Consider the following 16,196-nt stretch of genomic DNA (forward strand, 5'->3'; position numbering starts at 1 on the left):
AGCTTGTTTGAACACACACATCACCAGGTCTGGGTGTTTTAGTACAGGACGTAATTGTTCAGTATAACAAAAAAAAAAACAGCAGCTGTGGCAGAATCCTTCAGCTGTAGCAGATCTACAATAAATGATATACAGTTTGAGTAATGAGCTGCTGATACAGATTCGTCAGAACGCTACTGTTAAGTTTAATAAACCTGATGTTGCCTAACAGCTCATACTTGCAAAGTCATTATCTGGCCCTTGGAAGTCATCTGGTAGCTCCAGAGGGACTGTCCTTGTTATAAAAGTGGTTATTTAAAGGAAACCCAGGTTTTTCTAGATTTTTTAAAAAATAAACTCCCAACCGTACCATTCATATTTTTTAAAACCCAAATGCTAACTCCTGCTATGTTTGTTCAGGAATGGAGGCTGGACTCCCTGGTCGTCCTGGGCCGAGTGCAGCACTAGCTGTGGCATTGGATTTGAGGTCCGTCAGCGGTCCTGCAACAACCCAGCACCCCGACACGGAGGACGCATATGCGTGGGTCAGGCACGAGAGGAGAGGTGAGACAAGAAGAAAGATGGACTTTAAGGCTGAACTGTATGGTTTTGATTTTATATTCAATTTGCTACAAAAAACACTCTTAGGTCTGGTTCACACAGTACACGTTTTTTGCTGATAAAAATGCAAGATGCAGGTCAGTGGAATGGATAAAGTGCAAAGAACTTCTTTTAACTTGAGTGTAATTTTTTATAATGTCGTGTCGGGTGAGATGCTGGATAAGACATGAGACTCTAATGTTGCGGTTAAAGACGTACGTCCAGCACATAGAAAAACTATGGAAAAGTAGTGCAGTGGAATGGAAAAATGTGTTCTGTGGGAACGGCCCCTCAAGTGCCAGTCTGCAGATTTTGGACAGTATGAAACTGAGTTAACATATGTTTCAGAAAATCACATAGTTAATGATGGGGACAGGCTCAGAATTGTTAGCTTTAGAGTTTGATTTATTCCATTTTGAAGATATCAAATATGGTTGATATTTTGAGTGATTTTAGAACGTTTAGCCCCGCCCCTTTTCTGTGTTCCGTGTTTTGTCTTGCGGTTTGTATTTCCACAGCATGAAGGTAAGACCTTTGTGATTTATGCATGAAACTGATTTCTCTCTTTTTTTAATCTACTGAAATTAGTTATGACATCCGCTCCAAACATTACAATGCTCATCATAACTTTCATTAACTCTACAATAAGTAAGTAAATCCAACTAATTGCTTGTGATGCCAGACATAATTCTAGAGATAGCTGTGCACTTGTTTCTCTGATGCATAATATAATCATAACACATATTACGAGGCGCATGTTTCAGTGTGAGTTTACTGTGTTCAGAACAACTTGAAAGTCTGTTTAGAGTATGATGCCCAGTTTTTCTCTGCAACCATTTACAAAGTTGGCAAGTGTATGATGCCTAATGTTTGAAAATCTATTCTGATTTTAAAAGTTGTGTAGCCTTAAATAAAAATAACCAACTACATAAGCGTACAAGTATTTGTTTGAGGTAACTGGAAGATGAATCGTTCATTTTTGTATGATTTCAGATTGTGTAACGAAAAGAATCCATGTCCTGTTCCGGTGTCCTGGGTCTCCTGGAGTGCTTGGTCCAAATGTAGTGTTGCCTGTGGTGGTGGGGTCCAATCCCGTGTTCGAACCTGCGAGAATGGCAACACGTGTCCTGGTTGCCCTCTGGTAGGGTCTTAAACTAGTCATATGAAATCAACAAAACCCCTAATAACAGCAAAAATACAAAAGAGGAATGAAAAGATTTATTTGAAAACTAGACTCTCATTAGCATCTATCATGTGTGTGTTACTGCATCCAGGAGTATAAGGCATGTAATTTGGACTCGTGTGCCGAGGTGAGGCGGACCACACCGTGGACACCCTGGTACCCTGTTAATGTGACACAAATGGGGGCGAGACAGGAGCAGAGGGTCAGGTACACCTGCAGAGCTCTTCTCTCCGACCCTCACGACCTGCAGCTTGGGAAACGCAAGCTAGAGACTCGCCTCTGTCCCACCACTGACGGAACTGCTGTCTGTGAGACTGACGGTACATAGACATATACACACACACACACACACACACGTCTGGTTTCGCTATCTTTGTGGAGACTCTCCATATAGACGTAATTTTATACTGCTAAAATGCATAAATGTACTGTACACACTGTATATTCTCCCCTTACACTAACCCTAAACCTACCCATCACACACAAAAAATCATTCTGTATGATTTATAAGCTTTTTTCCTCATGGGGAGCTCAATTTCCCTAAGGTGACACAAATCCCTATGAGTCTGTCTGCATTCAGGTTGAAGTCTAGCCTAGAAATCTAGACGCACCCTAGCGGCAGCAAATTTAATTTGCCCGCAAGTGTCGTCTAGAAACTCTCAATACCATTCTGAGCTGTGTTCCTCAAAATCTGGACGGCCCAATCACATCGTGTATAGAGTCGGCGGGCGGGGCCATAATGACGACGGCCGAGTTGCTTTTGCGTGCTTCTAGTAAACACAGAAACTGGCGAACGGCGGCGGTCTTTCTAATCAGCTCTGACCGCGACTCTGGAAGACTTGGAGTTAAGCTTTTCTCTGAGAAAAGAACAAAGAACGGCACTGAAGTCATTCTTAAAAAGGGAAGATGTGTTCGGAGTTTAGCCGACCGGATACGGTGAATGTTTAATCTATCAACAAGCTCTGTTTCACCTTCGTTGCTCTGGTTGGTCGTATCGCTATCCTATCGCGTGCAGAGGGAGTTTGAAAGACAACTGTTTATCCCGCCCCTCGGATTGAGCTGTCAATGGTGAGTTTCCAGACCAAACATCTTGATGTGGGTCTGGCTTGTCAGGCTAGTTGAAGTCCCCACCGGGATAGAAAAACATGTACACACAGAACCACACACATATGCACAAACACACACACAAACTCACACACAAACTCAAATTAGTACTTTATATAATTAGTAAAAATTTAGTAAATTAAAATTTTATTTTTTAGTAAACTTTTTTATTTTACAAAACAACTGTAAAAGTACAATACTAATATCACTTTCAAACTTTTATTTTGATGGAAAACTCATTTGTTGACACCTGCCGATCTGTACAGACTTCACATGATATTAAGTTTGGGAAGATGGTTGGTGCATGTTGCATTGCCAAAAGCATGTTAAAGTGACCCAAACTGGGTGCAGATGCAGAGATGGAGTTTGTGTGGAGCAGCACTTACTGTGAACTAGATGCTCTGAAACTCTTCTCATTATGAGCTATTTATGTGTAAGAACACAGTCCCACGTTTATCTCTTAAAAAACGCAGCACATATAGTTATTTAAAGGGGTCCTATAATGGAAAATCATTTTTATAGCATGTTAAAACTGTCACTTTTTGAGGGTGAGAAAAAACATGCCACTTTTATGTGTATCCCTTTAAATGCAAATGAGCTGCTGCTCCCGGCCCCCTTTCAAGAAGCTTGAGTTTGCAGCTCCGATTACCTCACCCAGACAGGAACTGAAAATGTCAGAAACTGTTCAGCCTTTTATGTTCAAACTGGAGTCAGACAATGATGGAGAGACTCAAGAAGAAGTTACAACATGTAGAATGCAATAGGACATTTCTGAATGGTTAGTTGATTAGTACCTGATGTGAAGTTAACTCCTAGTCATGAATTAGCATGTTCTGTCATGATATAAATCTCTTGTGTGGAGTCAGAGAATATCTGCTGCATGGAGATTAACTGCTGCAACGGGTATAGTTAAGTTTAATTACGGTTATAGCTTATGTTGTTAACTTACTGTTATGACATGCTATTGCATTTGTGTTATCGTATTTCAATAATTGTTAAAAACACAGCTTGAGCCGACTCCCAAATGTGCTCTACTACAACAACTCTTCCTCTTCTCAACATAGCCTCACCCCCTTTGTTCCTGGGGCAGGGTGTATGTAAATATTAGGGTTTGTGATGTCACTAACCCCTGAATAATGTTAGGGGTTAACAGTATATGACCCAAGACCAGTAGTGAAAAATGAAGGCCAAGAGTCAGGAGTGCAACTAATTAAAAAAATGTTTTACTGAAGAATAGCTTGCAATTTCATAAGTAGAAGCCAGCTGCAAGTATCACAAGGAGTTTGTAGGCCATGCGCCCTCTCTCCATCTCGTCCCACCCTTGTCGTACCGTACATATAATTGTCCCAACAGTTAAACTGTTTTCAATGTCTATTCATGACATTTCTGCAAGGTGGATGATTCCGATTCTCTCTCATCCTACTCGTCGCCCCGCCCTATCATACATACAATTATCCCAACAGTTATACAGTTTTCAAGGTCTATCCACATCATTACTGCAAGGTGGATGATTCTGATTGGCTCTGAGAAAATTAACAGTCATGGTAAATTTCCACTTATTGTCAGTTAATCAGGTTAACCCTTAAATGCATACCTCGGGTCGTTAGCGACCCGAGACGTCATTCACTGCCCTCCTCCTCATTCATTTTTTAAAGTTAGACATCAACCTTCTTAGTATTCTTCAATCAATCCATTTTAAACAATATAACAATAAAAAAATTATAGAATTATAATTGAATGCCTGTTTTTTCACTAGTTTTTTGTCAAAATTGTATAGGGTAGCTAACGACCCGAGGTGTGTAGGATTGTACGTTCATTTTTTTTGCACAATGATAAATTAATCTATAATGACGAAATAAGGCACAATTCACCTTTATTCCACAAGGTGGCAATGTCTGATACGCAATGATGAAGTCACGTTTCACTCATAGTTACCTCTGACAGAAAACGAAACAATAATTATGGACTGCATTTGGTAAATGGACTGCATTTATATATACGTGCCACTTGTTGATGCTTTCACCCCGGAATTAGGCCAGGTCTGGAGCAGGCGCCAGCTTGCCCAGAACAACAAGTCCACCCATCTCTTAGACTGTCCATTGTACACCTTCTAAACACTGATCTGTAACACAGAATATTGCGCACATACGAAGATACACAGTCAGTCCAAGGTTGGAGCTGATTAAGCGCCAGTTCTAACTAGAATGTTTCCCAAAACATACTGATAACATGTGCTTGCTGTCAGTGAGAGATACAGACATTAGTACAGACAATATTCATCTTCACTCTTTAGTGTTTAATTAAAAGGAAATATAAAATATAATAAATTAAATGAAAGACAAATCCATATTTAATATCTGGAAGCCGGGGTAAGTGAGCAAACTCTATTAATGCACTCCTGGCATGTTATGGGTGTGGAATACCTCCAAAATCCAAATACCTCTACTGCTCTACGACACTTTGTTGCTATCAAGTGTTTAGTGACACATCACACATCTCTAGGCCAGACCCTCAGTCAGTCCTCAGAGACCAAATACACACTTTAGAAAACAAGAAACAATCAGTGGTTCTCTTAAGCAAAATCATAAATGGAAATAATCATTATAATAATATAGGAAGATAAATATTGATTAAGGCTTTGATTATGAATTTAATTAGTGCATAATAATCAACCACCCCTTTAATTAAATCCCAGCCTTTGCAAATTGATTATCCCACTAAGCCATATTGCGATATCAGTTCTATTTTAATTAGTACTATATGTACACTTTCATGTTTGTAGGTCTAGTTGACGACTTGCTGAGAATGGGTCGACCCGTCACACGAGTGCAAGGAGCCGCCTGGTCATCATGGGAAACGTGGTCTGCATGTTCCAAAGAGTGTTCCAAAGGCTTCCGCACACGCAAGCGTTCCTGTGCCACATCGGATGGCAAGAGCACGCCGTTCGCCTGCAGCGGATCTCCGGTCGAGTATCAGGACTGCAACTCTCAGCCATGCCAAGGTCAGATATTTCAGAGCCGTGTTTACTTCTTCCCGCTTATCACACCGCTACTTCCGGAGTATAGATTTTTTGCTGAAAAATGTTATTAGCTCACTAACAGCAAAGTCTTTTGCAAAGAAAATAGTTGTTTGCAAGAGACTAAACAACTAGATGAACATTTAGGGGCTGAAGTACAGTCATACCACTTATCATACAGATATTTACCATATAAATAACAATGGGGTGAGATATATTGATTTGATACTGTTTTGAAATCTTACCTGTTTAATATCTTATAATCCAATCATCCCACAGTCAACATTACAGTACTATTAATACTGAAGTCCTCCGATTTCATTTTTAATACAATTGATACATATAACAGAGATGCAACATGGCAGCAGCTGCATTTGTATGGAACAAGCGTTGCTATTGACAACGGTTGTAATATGCAAATAACATACCTTGGAATGTCATGACTGACCAACCAGAATCAAGAGATCTATGTATTAACTGGATTTAAAAGTCTTGCTGCAAGGTGTAGTGCAGTAACGGGTGTTGTTTTTCAGTGAAGGGGGCGTGGTCGTGCTGGTCTTCCTGGTCTCAGTGCTCTACTTCCTGTGGCGGTGGACACTACCAGCGCTCCCGTACCTGCTCTAACCCGTCCCCTGCTCATTCTGGAGATATCTGCATCGGTCTGCACACAGAGGAAGCTCTCTGTAACACACACGAGTGTGAAGGTGAGAAAACCTACACAGCAATTTCTGTAAAAAAACATTTTACAGCTTCAACCCTACCATTGACGCATTGACTCGTCGTCATTCATGAGAAAACGCTTCTTTGCCATTGATGAGTTTTTATGGCTTTCCGTGTTTTCACTGTTATTCAGTAGTGGTTAGTAGTGATCTTCTGAAAAAGTATAGTATTTCCAGATCAAAAAACAGGAAAAAAGAAGAAGCAAAAACGAGCAATCTCAAAAATAATGTAATCATCAACAATAAACCGCATATAAATCCAAACTGCCTAATGTTACTGAATTAAATGTCGACCCAGGAAGTGGTTAGGTCTGTGCAAGCGTTGGGGTTGTTGATGGACTCAATCTACTGCATCTGTGTTTTGCTCATCTTACTAATTCTGGTTTGCGTAATAGTGGCCCTACCGTATAACAGTGGAAACATGGATTGCTGAAAAATTCCGTTGATGGCAGGGAAAGAGTTAAATACTCTTTATGACTCCATTCAAGATGACACAATTGTAAAATGAGTGTTCTGTTTATTTTTCTCACCTGTGTCAGGGTGGTGGGGGGCGTGGTCAGAGTGGGCGGAGTGTAATGAAGAGGGACAGCAGCTCCGTGGCCGTATATGTAAAATAAGCTCCTCTTGCCAAGGAAACTCCACAGATCAGAGAACGTGTCGGCCTAATGAGAGCGCAGGTTAGTTCCTTTCCCTCTTTTCCTTAGTTCATTTCTGGCATCTCAGACTACAGTAGTGTTTCACATACACATCGTTTTTGTAATTCTAGTGCTGTCAAAGGGACAGAAGAGGAACTCAAACTGTGGAGGTTAATGCAATTTACATCAAACAACATTAAGGTTTTGATGTGGCTAATGACCATAGGTAAACAGTTTTTGTCTTTATTTCCTTCAGGGTTTTCTCTGTTCCACTTGGTGCTGACAGGTGCTTGTTGTTTTCTGGGAGCCATTTTGCTGTCCGTCCTGGTGTATGTGTACTGTCAGAGACTCCGCAAACCCCCTCAAGAATCAGCAGTTATTCATCCCAGCACCCCAAACCACCTACACTATAAAGAAAACAGCTGTGCTCCCAAGAACGACTTATACACACCCATGGAGTTCAAGGTATCCCATCATTCCACAGTGGTCTCTCTGTATTACTCTTGTGCACTGGTCCTTAACTTGTGTGTTGCAACCACGACAATAATAATAAAATGCACTTATAATATAATCATGCATTGTTAATAAAGAAGAATAAATATGCTTAAACCATTAAAGGGAAGTCCTATAATTAAAAAATAAATAAATATTTTGTTGTAATTGTGCTTGTTGGTTGGTCTGGGAAGTCCATGATTATAAATATGTAAGGAATAATTTACAACAGGCAAGTTTAATTATTTGAAAAATAATCCACACCCTAGCTGGTAAAACGGTCATGACGCGAAGCGGTTTTACCATGGTTACCACACCTCAAAACATTGTTTAGATGATTTTTTAAGACATTAGTCAGGTTCTGTCTTTAAAACGCTCTTGTGAGTCACTGATAGCTGACGAATGCGGTGAGTTATTAGAGAGAGTAAAGGCGGGCGTACACTGTGCGAATTCGGACACTCGGAAGGTCGTGAGATATTGCAGACGCTACGAGTCATTTAATTTGATCATCGCATCAAATCAGCTGGTACACGGCACGATTGTTTGCACCGCGAGCCGGCCGCGATCACACGAGTTTTCGTGTAACACTGACACCGGAGCTTTCAATGTTGCTGCTATAGCTTCAGATACAAAAAATAAATAAAAAAGGTTTGCAAATGATTTGTTGAAAAGAGAACGGTAGTAGCCATTCCACCGAAACAACCAGAGGGAGAAAGAAGAGTGCACGTGAGAGAAAGTGTGTGTGTGTGTACGCAGTATGTGGCAGCCACTGAGCTAATAATAGTCATAAAGATTGAGCGTATGTGACGTGCTTGTGCATGATTTGGCTATAGGGGACAGCCATATGCTGGTAAAAATCGGGCGGACTCCCTGAACTTTTTAAACATGTTTAAAAATGATCGTAAGGTCGGGAGGTGCTCTTAACGTGCTCGGCTCGTCTCGTATTTCCTCTCACACGGTGCGAGCCGCGACCATACGAGCATCCACGATGTTCACGCGATTTCTCCCGAGAGAAAAAAAATCGTCTGCGAGTTTGTACGACAGCAAAAATCGCACCGTGTACGCCGCCTTAAGAAAGAGAGAGATACTGAGGTTATTCACGTATATGTGTTCGGCAGCACCGTCTACTAATATGAAACTGTAAGAACAGCACTGTTATTAACTTGCTAGCGAGAAATGTCATGTAGCTTTTAATTTGCTATACTGTTTTACTGATAAAATCATCTGAGCAGTGCTGACAATGTGTGAATGTGTCCTGTGTATGTGTGTGTGTGACTCGGAGAGCAGAGAGAGTGGGAGAAAGCATGTGCTTTCTGTGCATAATAAAACATAATTTTGTTGTTTTTATTCTGACCTGTTGTTTACTATATTATTATATTTTATATAATTATATTGTATTATTATTATTATTAGTATTATTATTTGTTCAATGAATAATTCTGGTCATCTGTTAGGTCCACTTAACATCTGATGTAATATGAGGGTCTGAAGCAGTTGAGATCCGCGACTCGCCCTAATCTGTCTTAGAAGGAATCCGTCTTATCTATCATTCTTCATTTTCCAGTACCGTCTCTTCCCTCGGAGCGTTGACATCAGAGGACCGCTGCATGATGCAAAACGCGCTGTGGCCTTTGAAATATTGAAGAGACTTTCCGAAACCCTGTGTGCTCACTTTTTGTGCTTTCTCTCTGTTCTCTGCAGACTCTGAATAAGAACAATCTGCTTCCACCTGATGAAAGCTGCAACTTCTTCCCGTCAGCATTGCCGCAGACCAACGTCTACGCCACCACGTATTACCCATCTCCTCTGGGCAAGTACGACTTTCCTACAATGGATTCACCCTGCAGCTACATGCACAGCTGATGCACAGACACATATCATGCTTTCTTAGGGGCGTGACCACATTACACACCCTCATCCGTCCATGCAGATGCATTGGAAAATGCATGGATCCACAGGAAGGTTGAGCGCATAACTTGCATCTTAAAAGATGCAGAAAAACGCAAAGGATTGTTGTTTCGGATAAGATGGGCCCATGCTGTTTTCTTGTAGCATTTCCTTTCCTAAATGTCATCTCAAACCGGAAGTCACGGGTTCAGCTGATCACAAATGTCGAAATAACTACAAACTGACACTCACAAAGCATGCACACTTCTTAAAATGCAGAGGAGCAAGAGGAATTCTGGCATCTTTGCTTTTCACTTGAAGCTCAAAACTGAATTGTGAAGTACTGCTTCGTGTGCTGGCTCCTTCAGATTTGTGTTGTTTTTCATGAAAGAAAAAATGCAACGCAGAACTCTTTTTGAGTCGATAAAGCATGAAGGGTTCCAGACAGCTGTGACGTCTCACAATAAGCCTGAACATCTGTTTCCCTTATTTTTTCCTGGTTTATGTCCTTTCTGCTCCAGAACTCAAGCGGTGGATGTGAGATGCATGGAATGAGGATAACTAGTGATGCAACCGGTTGATGTCGGTTCACGCCGATCGAGTTGCTGAACTGAGCAGGATCTGCGTACAGTACAGACTCATATCTTAATCGTATAATAAAACACACTGTGTCCACACACTGTTACACAGATTTACACCAGTATGAATGTCTGTCAGGCACTTTTTAAAGGGAAACTTCACCGAAATATGACAGTTCTGTCATCATTTACTCACCCTCATGTCATGTCATTGGCATGCCAATTTTGTAAATAGAGCTACGAACAATATGCAATATATTTGAACAATACGCCATTTCATGTTGCATTTTTATTGGCTAGTCAGTAAACAGGTCATTGCAGCAAACACACAGTGAGATGATCATGCTAAATTTCTAACACCGTACGACAAAGGACCACCGTTTAGGAGCCATGACCACAGAAACTGCCATGATTGGTCATCTTTTGCATGGGACAGCCCAAAATCGTACATTAGACATGTTCCTGGATCAACATTCCTTTCCAAAAACATAGTCCTAAACTTAACGTATCCCTAAAATCAGTGGTAAATGATAGGTGAATAAAACTGGTGTAGAAGAATCTAACCTTTGTTGTAAGTCTACATTTTATGCAAACCTATCCCTCAAATCTAATCAACAAGGATGTTCAACAAAATGCTCTACTTGGTGAAATCACATTTACCCTACAGGTGAATAGGGTAAAATATGTAAATACAGTCTTGTTCAAAATAATAGCAGTACAATGTGACTAACCAGAATAATCAAGGTTTTTCGTATATTTTTTATTGCTACGTGGCAAACAAGTTACCAGTAGGTTCAGTAGATTGTCAGAAAACAAACAAGACCCAGCATTCATGATATGCACGCTCTTAAGGCTGTGCAATTGGGCAATTAGTTGAAAGGGGTGTGTTCAAAAAAATAGCAGTGTCTACCTTTGACTGTACAAACTCAAAACTATTTTGTACAAACATTTTTTTTTCCTGGGATTTAGCAATCCTGTGAATCACTAAACTAATATTTAGTTGTATGACCACAGTTTTTTAAAACTGCTTGACATCTGTGTGGCATGGAGTCAACCAACTTGTGGCACCTCTCAGCTGTTATTCCACTCCATGATTCTTTAACAACATTCCACAATTCATTCACATTTCTTGGTTTTGCTTCAGAAACAGCATTTTTGATATCACCCCACAAGTTCTCAATTGGATTAAGGTCTGGAGATTGGGCTGGCCACTCCATAACATTAATTTTGTTGGTTTGGAACCAAGACTTTGCCCGTTTACTAGTGTGTTTTGGGTCATTGTCTTGTTGAAACAAGCGTTTCAAAGGCATGTCCTCTTCAGCATAGGGCAACATGACCTCTTCAAGTATTTTATCATATGCAAACTGAGCCATGATCCCTGGTATGCGATAAATAGGCCCAACACCATAGTAGGAGAAACATGCCCATATCGTGATGCTTGCACCTCCATGCTTCACTGTCTTCACTGTGTACTGTGGCTTGAATTCAGAGTTTGGGGGTCGTCTCACAAACTGCCTGTGGCCCTTGGACCCAAAAAGAACAATTTTACTCTCATCAGTCCACAAAATGTTCCTCCATTTCTCTTTAGGCCAGTTGATGTGTTCTTTGGCAAATTGTAACCTCTTCTGCACATGCCTTTTTTTTAACAGAGGGACTTTGCGGGGGATTCTTGAAAATAGATTAGCTTCACACAGACGTCTTCTAACTGTCACAGTACTTACAGGTAACTCCAGACTGTCTTTGATCATCCTGGAGGTGATCATTGGCTGAGCCTTTGCCATTCTGGTTATTCTTCTATCCATTTTGATGGTTGTCTTCCGTTTTCTTCCACGTCTCTCTGGTTTTGCTCTCCATTTTAAGGCATTGGAGATCATTTTAGCTGAACAGCCTATTATTTTTTGCACCTCTTTATAGGTTTTCCCCTCTCTAATCAACTTTTTAATCAAAGTACGCTGTTCTTCTGAACAATGTCTTGAACGACCCATTTTCCTCAGCTTTCAAATGCATGTTCAACAAGTGTTGGCTTCATCCTTAAATAGGGGCCACCTGATTCACACCTGTTTCTTCACAAAATTGATGACCTCAGTGATTGAATGCCACACTGCTATTTTTTTGAACACACCCCTTTCAACTAATTCAACTAATTGCCCAATTGCACAGCCTTAAGAGCGTGCATATCATGAATGCTGGGTCTCATTTGTTTTCTGAGAATCTACTGAACCTACTGGTAACTTGTTTGCCACGTAGCAATAAAAAATATACTAAAAACCTTGATTATTCTGGTTAGTCACATTGTACTGCTATTATTTTGAACAAGACTGTATGTTCAAATCAACCACAGTAACCGAGCAATCGCAACCGGGTTCATTTTAATCAAACCAAACATGACAAGTGTGAACGCACCCTAAATTATGAACACGACTGACCTGAAGGAATATGCTTGATCTGAATGCAGGTATTACACTCGCTCACTCGATGTCTTTCACAATAATACAGCAAGATTCAATGAACAATATCAGTTGAGAACAAACGTTTACGTTGCTAAGAGTGGTTGCTAAGAGTTAACTGTTGGGTGAAGTGATCACAGCTGTGTTTTATCGTGATTAAAACAGCTATTGACCAATCAGAATCAAGTACTGGAACTAACCATTTTATAAAATAAATCAAAAAAAAATTGTCAACAGTCTGTATCTCAGAATCTCCATAATGTGAGGAATAAAGTTATATAAAACGGGTAAATGAAATATAAACAAACCCTTCTGTAAATACCTTCAGAATATAGATTAAGTGGGAAAGTTTGCTGTATGTAAGTGCTCAATATCTGTGGAGAAAAAATAAAACACATACATGCAAATAGATAAAGTGTAATGAAATAAAAACTTATTCTTTCCACAAATCTTTAGTAAAACATCCGAAAATCTTTCAAATGTAGTAACGTCCTGTCATATGTGGAATATTTTTGAAGGATTATCATGTTGCTCTTTTCAATACAATAAATAGCCTGTCGAGTTCCCAAATGCACACGCCACTATAGTACCAAGTCTTCTGGATCCATACAATAGATTTGTGTTGACTGACTGAAAATAATGAAGTATTTGCTAAAAGCTCTCAAATTAAATTTGTAAGCATTTAAAATGGAAGCATCCCGAGTGCATTAAAAAGTAGCTCACACATTCTGCTAAATGGAAGAAAAAAAGTCATACAGGTTTTAAACGACATGAGGATGGGCAGATCATGACAGAGTGTTTAATTGGTTAATTATACTTTTCAAATCAGTTGTTAATGGGGCATGGCAGTTTGAAATCGCTCGTTGTGAGCGTTATTGAACCTAAAGGGATGTACGTTTGTAAGTATGTATGTATATATGTAGCTGGCATTATATATTTATACACAAATTATGATTTGTTTTTTTATTGAATCAGGTATTTTTTCCTGCTATAACTCCACAGCGAACACAAGACAATGTAAGAAAGAGCTCTTGTCTTCTGTACACTACAGTACTCGGACTGATACTACTGTCTTGTGTAGGACAGTTTTTTTCTGTACAGCAGTGTGTGTACATTCAAATGAAAATATATACATTTTATGAAATACAGTATTTTGTTTATTCTTTACTATGAGCCCAGATGAACTTTAATGCAAAATACAAAACTGCATCTTGCTCGATGTTGAATATGGCATCATCGCGTTGTGTTTGTGATGGAGAAGCGCGAGCAGAAGCGGACGCCGTCACACACTGCAGCGGGACTCATGCTGATGCCGCTTTTTTACGCTGATATTGCATGGATGCTGCATTTTTTCTGAATGCAGACGTTTCTCTATGCAATAAAAAAGAAGAATTTACAACACATGATCACTGCCTTTATACACTGTGAACTTTTTCTATGTTTTCTATGTTGTACATTGTAAAAAAATAAATAAATATCCAACTGGGTGTCAAAACACCACAAATGACTTACTTCTGTCAAGATCTATCTATCTATCTATCTATCTATCTATCTATCTATCTATCTATCTATCTATCTATCTATCTATCTATCTATCTATCTATCTATCTATCTATCTATCTATCTCATTCTGTCCATCCATCCATCTGTAATTATAAATATAGCACACACTGCATGATGTGACTTATCATTGTAATTATCGCTGATAGAGTTGTGTATTGTATGTGGAGGATTGTCCCAGCTCAGGGAAAGGTTAATAACTCTGGTCATTAGCGGTACTGTAGAGTTGATTACAGAGCGTCTGTGTTCTCTTGCGTACGCTGTGTCCTCTAGGCCGAGCCTGCAGATGAGTTTTTAAAGTCTTCACTTCAATCCATATGATGAATGATGTTTGCGGTTCTAACAGTGGGTAAGTGATATGGCTTTTTAATGAGCTGTTTGCTGTTTGGAGGTTTTCCTCTCTAATAGGAGGAAACCAACCATTACCCAGCAGCTGGAGAGAGTTATCAGAGCACACGGGCCATTTGAACTGAGACCTGTTGTGGCCTCCAGATACACCACTAATGAAACGATAAACCTCCTGAACTAACACAAACAGGGAAAAAACACACCATAATATCAAAAGAAGTTCATTTCATTATGTAAAATAAGCATACTTCACCCAAAATTAAATTACCAAAATGCATTTCATTTTTGCATGCATTTTTTTTTTTTTTTTTTGAGTCTTTGAAAACAAGAAAGAATACCTGCCATGTTATGTAGAAACCAGCAGAGAAGATCACGGATGTGTTGACGATTGAACACAGCTGAGAAGTTGACATGCATGACACACACACCATACTCAGTACTCACGCTAAGAAGAAACTTCTCAAGAGCATCATGCGGATTCTAAGAAATGCAGATTATATCGCCAAAGTATTTTGATTTCTACAGATGCAATGAAGTCACTAAGCACACACATAATTCTGGTGTGAGTAAAGAGATCTTTTAGAGGTTATAAGTCCCTAAAGCACATGTTCGGTGTGATTTCATCAGCCTCAGTGAGCAGACTGACAAAAACAGAGTAAAACACATTGCTGTGAAAATGAATGATTTCTGCACAGAGACTATTGACTGTCCGGCTCCTCACAAATTTAACAGACATCAAGACTCATTAACATGTCTAATTATTTATGGATTCATTTAGTTCTCTGATATGTAGACTGTTAAATAAGTAAATAGTAAATAGATGGTAGCTATAAATCTACATTCAGAGTGCTTTATTAATTGCTTTGGAACATCATTTTATCATAAAAACACAAACACAAAAAGAGTGTGTTTTAGCTTCTAATCTTCAAAAGGACCATTCAGGAGAATGCATGGTGAATTTGGGTACTCTAAAACGCTTTTTTGTCATTGTGCCGTGTCAAAAAGTTGCCCAGTTTACCTGAATTCACCTATAAATTACATACACAATAAATGAACATAATAAAGGTGCACTGTGTAAATGTTAGTGGCATCTAGTGGTGAGGTTATGAATTTTAACCGCTCACCGCTCCCTTTCGAAGCAGAGAAGCTACAGTGGCTAAGACGTCAAAGATGTCAGAGAGACATCATCACATCTGATGATGAGACAGCAGAGAGTGACTAGCGCTCTGTAGAGCAGTGTGTCCATTTAGGGCTTCTGTAGAAACCCAGTGGCGCAAAATGGCGACTTCACTGTGAGGAGACCCGCATGTATCTAGATAGAAATGGCTTATTCTAACGGTTCATTATGTAAGGTCTTTATACACTCACCTAAAGGATTATTAGGAACACCATACTAATACTGTGTTTGACCCCTTTTCGCTTTCAGAACTGCCTTAATTCTACGTGGCATTGATTCAACAAGGTGCTGGAAGCATTCTTTAGAAATGTTCGCCCATATTAATAGAATAGCATCTTGCAGTTGATGGAGATTTGTGGGATGCACATCCAGGGCACGAAGCTCCCGTTCCACCACATCCCAAAGATGCTCTATTGAGTTGAGATCTGGTGACCATTTTAGTACAGTGAACTCATTATGATGTTCAAGAAA

General features: G+C 39.7%; 1 protein-coding gene across 1 annotated transcript in view; it reads left to right on the forward strand.

The window, feature by feature from the left end:
- sema5bb (sema domain, seven thrombospondin repeats (type 1 and type 1-like), transmembrane domain (TM) and short cytoplasmic domain, (semaphorin) 5Bb) overlaps window positions 1-10,809 on the forward strand; it is a 77,603-nt gene extending 66,794 nt beyond the window's left edge. The window contains exons 14-22 of the mRNA XM_067458256.1: window positions 400-543; window positions 1,573-1,720; window positions 1,854-2,082; window positions 5,649-5,867; window positions 6,416-6,589; window positions 7,144-7,278; window positions 7,368-7,406; window positions 7,493-7,701; window positions 9,430-10,809. Of these exons, the coding sequence (XP_067314357.1) occupies window positions 400-543; window positions 1,573-1,720; window positions 1,854-2,082; window positions 5,649-5,867; window positions 6,416-6,589; window positions 7,144-7,278; window positions 7,368-7,406; window positions 7,493-7,701; window positions 9,430-9,591 (1,459 nt within the window). The 3' untranslated portion in view covers window positions 9,592-10,809. The remainder of the gene's footprint in view (window positions 1-399; window positions 544-1,572; window positions 1,721-1,853; window positions 2,083-5,648; window positions 5,868-6,415; window positions 6,590-7,143; window positions 7,279-7,367; window positions 7,407-7,492; window positions 7,702-9,429) is intronic.
- Window positions 10,810-16,196: the final 5,387 nt, after the last annotated feature.

The sequence above is a fragment of the Pseudorasbora parva genome, chromosome 12 (assembly GCF_024679245.1).
Source record: "Pseudorasbora parva isolate DD20220531a chromosome 12, ASM2467924v1, whole genome shotgun sequence".
In the NCBI taxonomy this organism is placed as follows: Eukaryota; Metazoa; Chordata; class Actinopteri; order Cypriniformes; family Gobionidae; genus Pseudorasbora; species Pseudorasbora parva.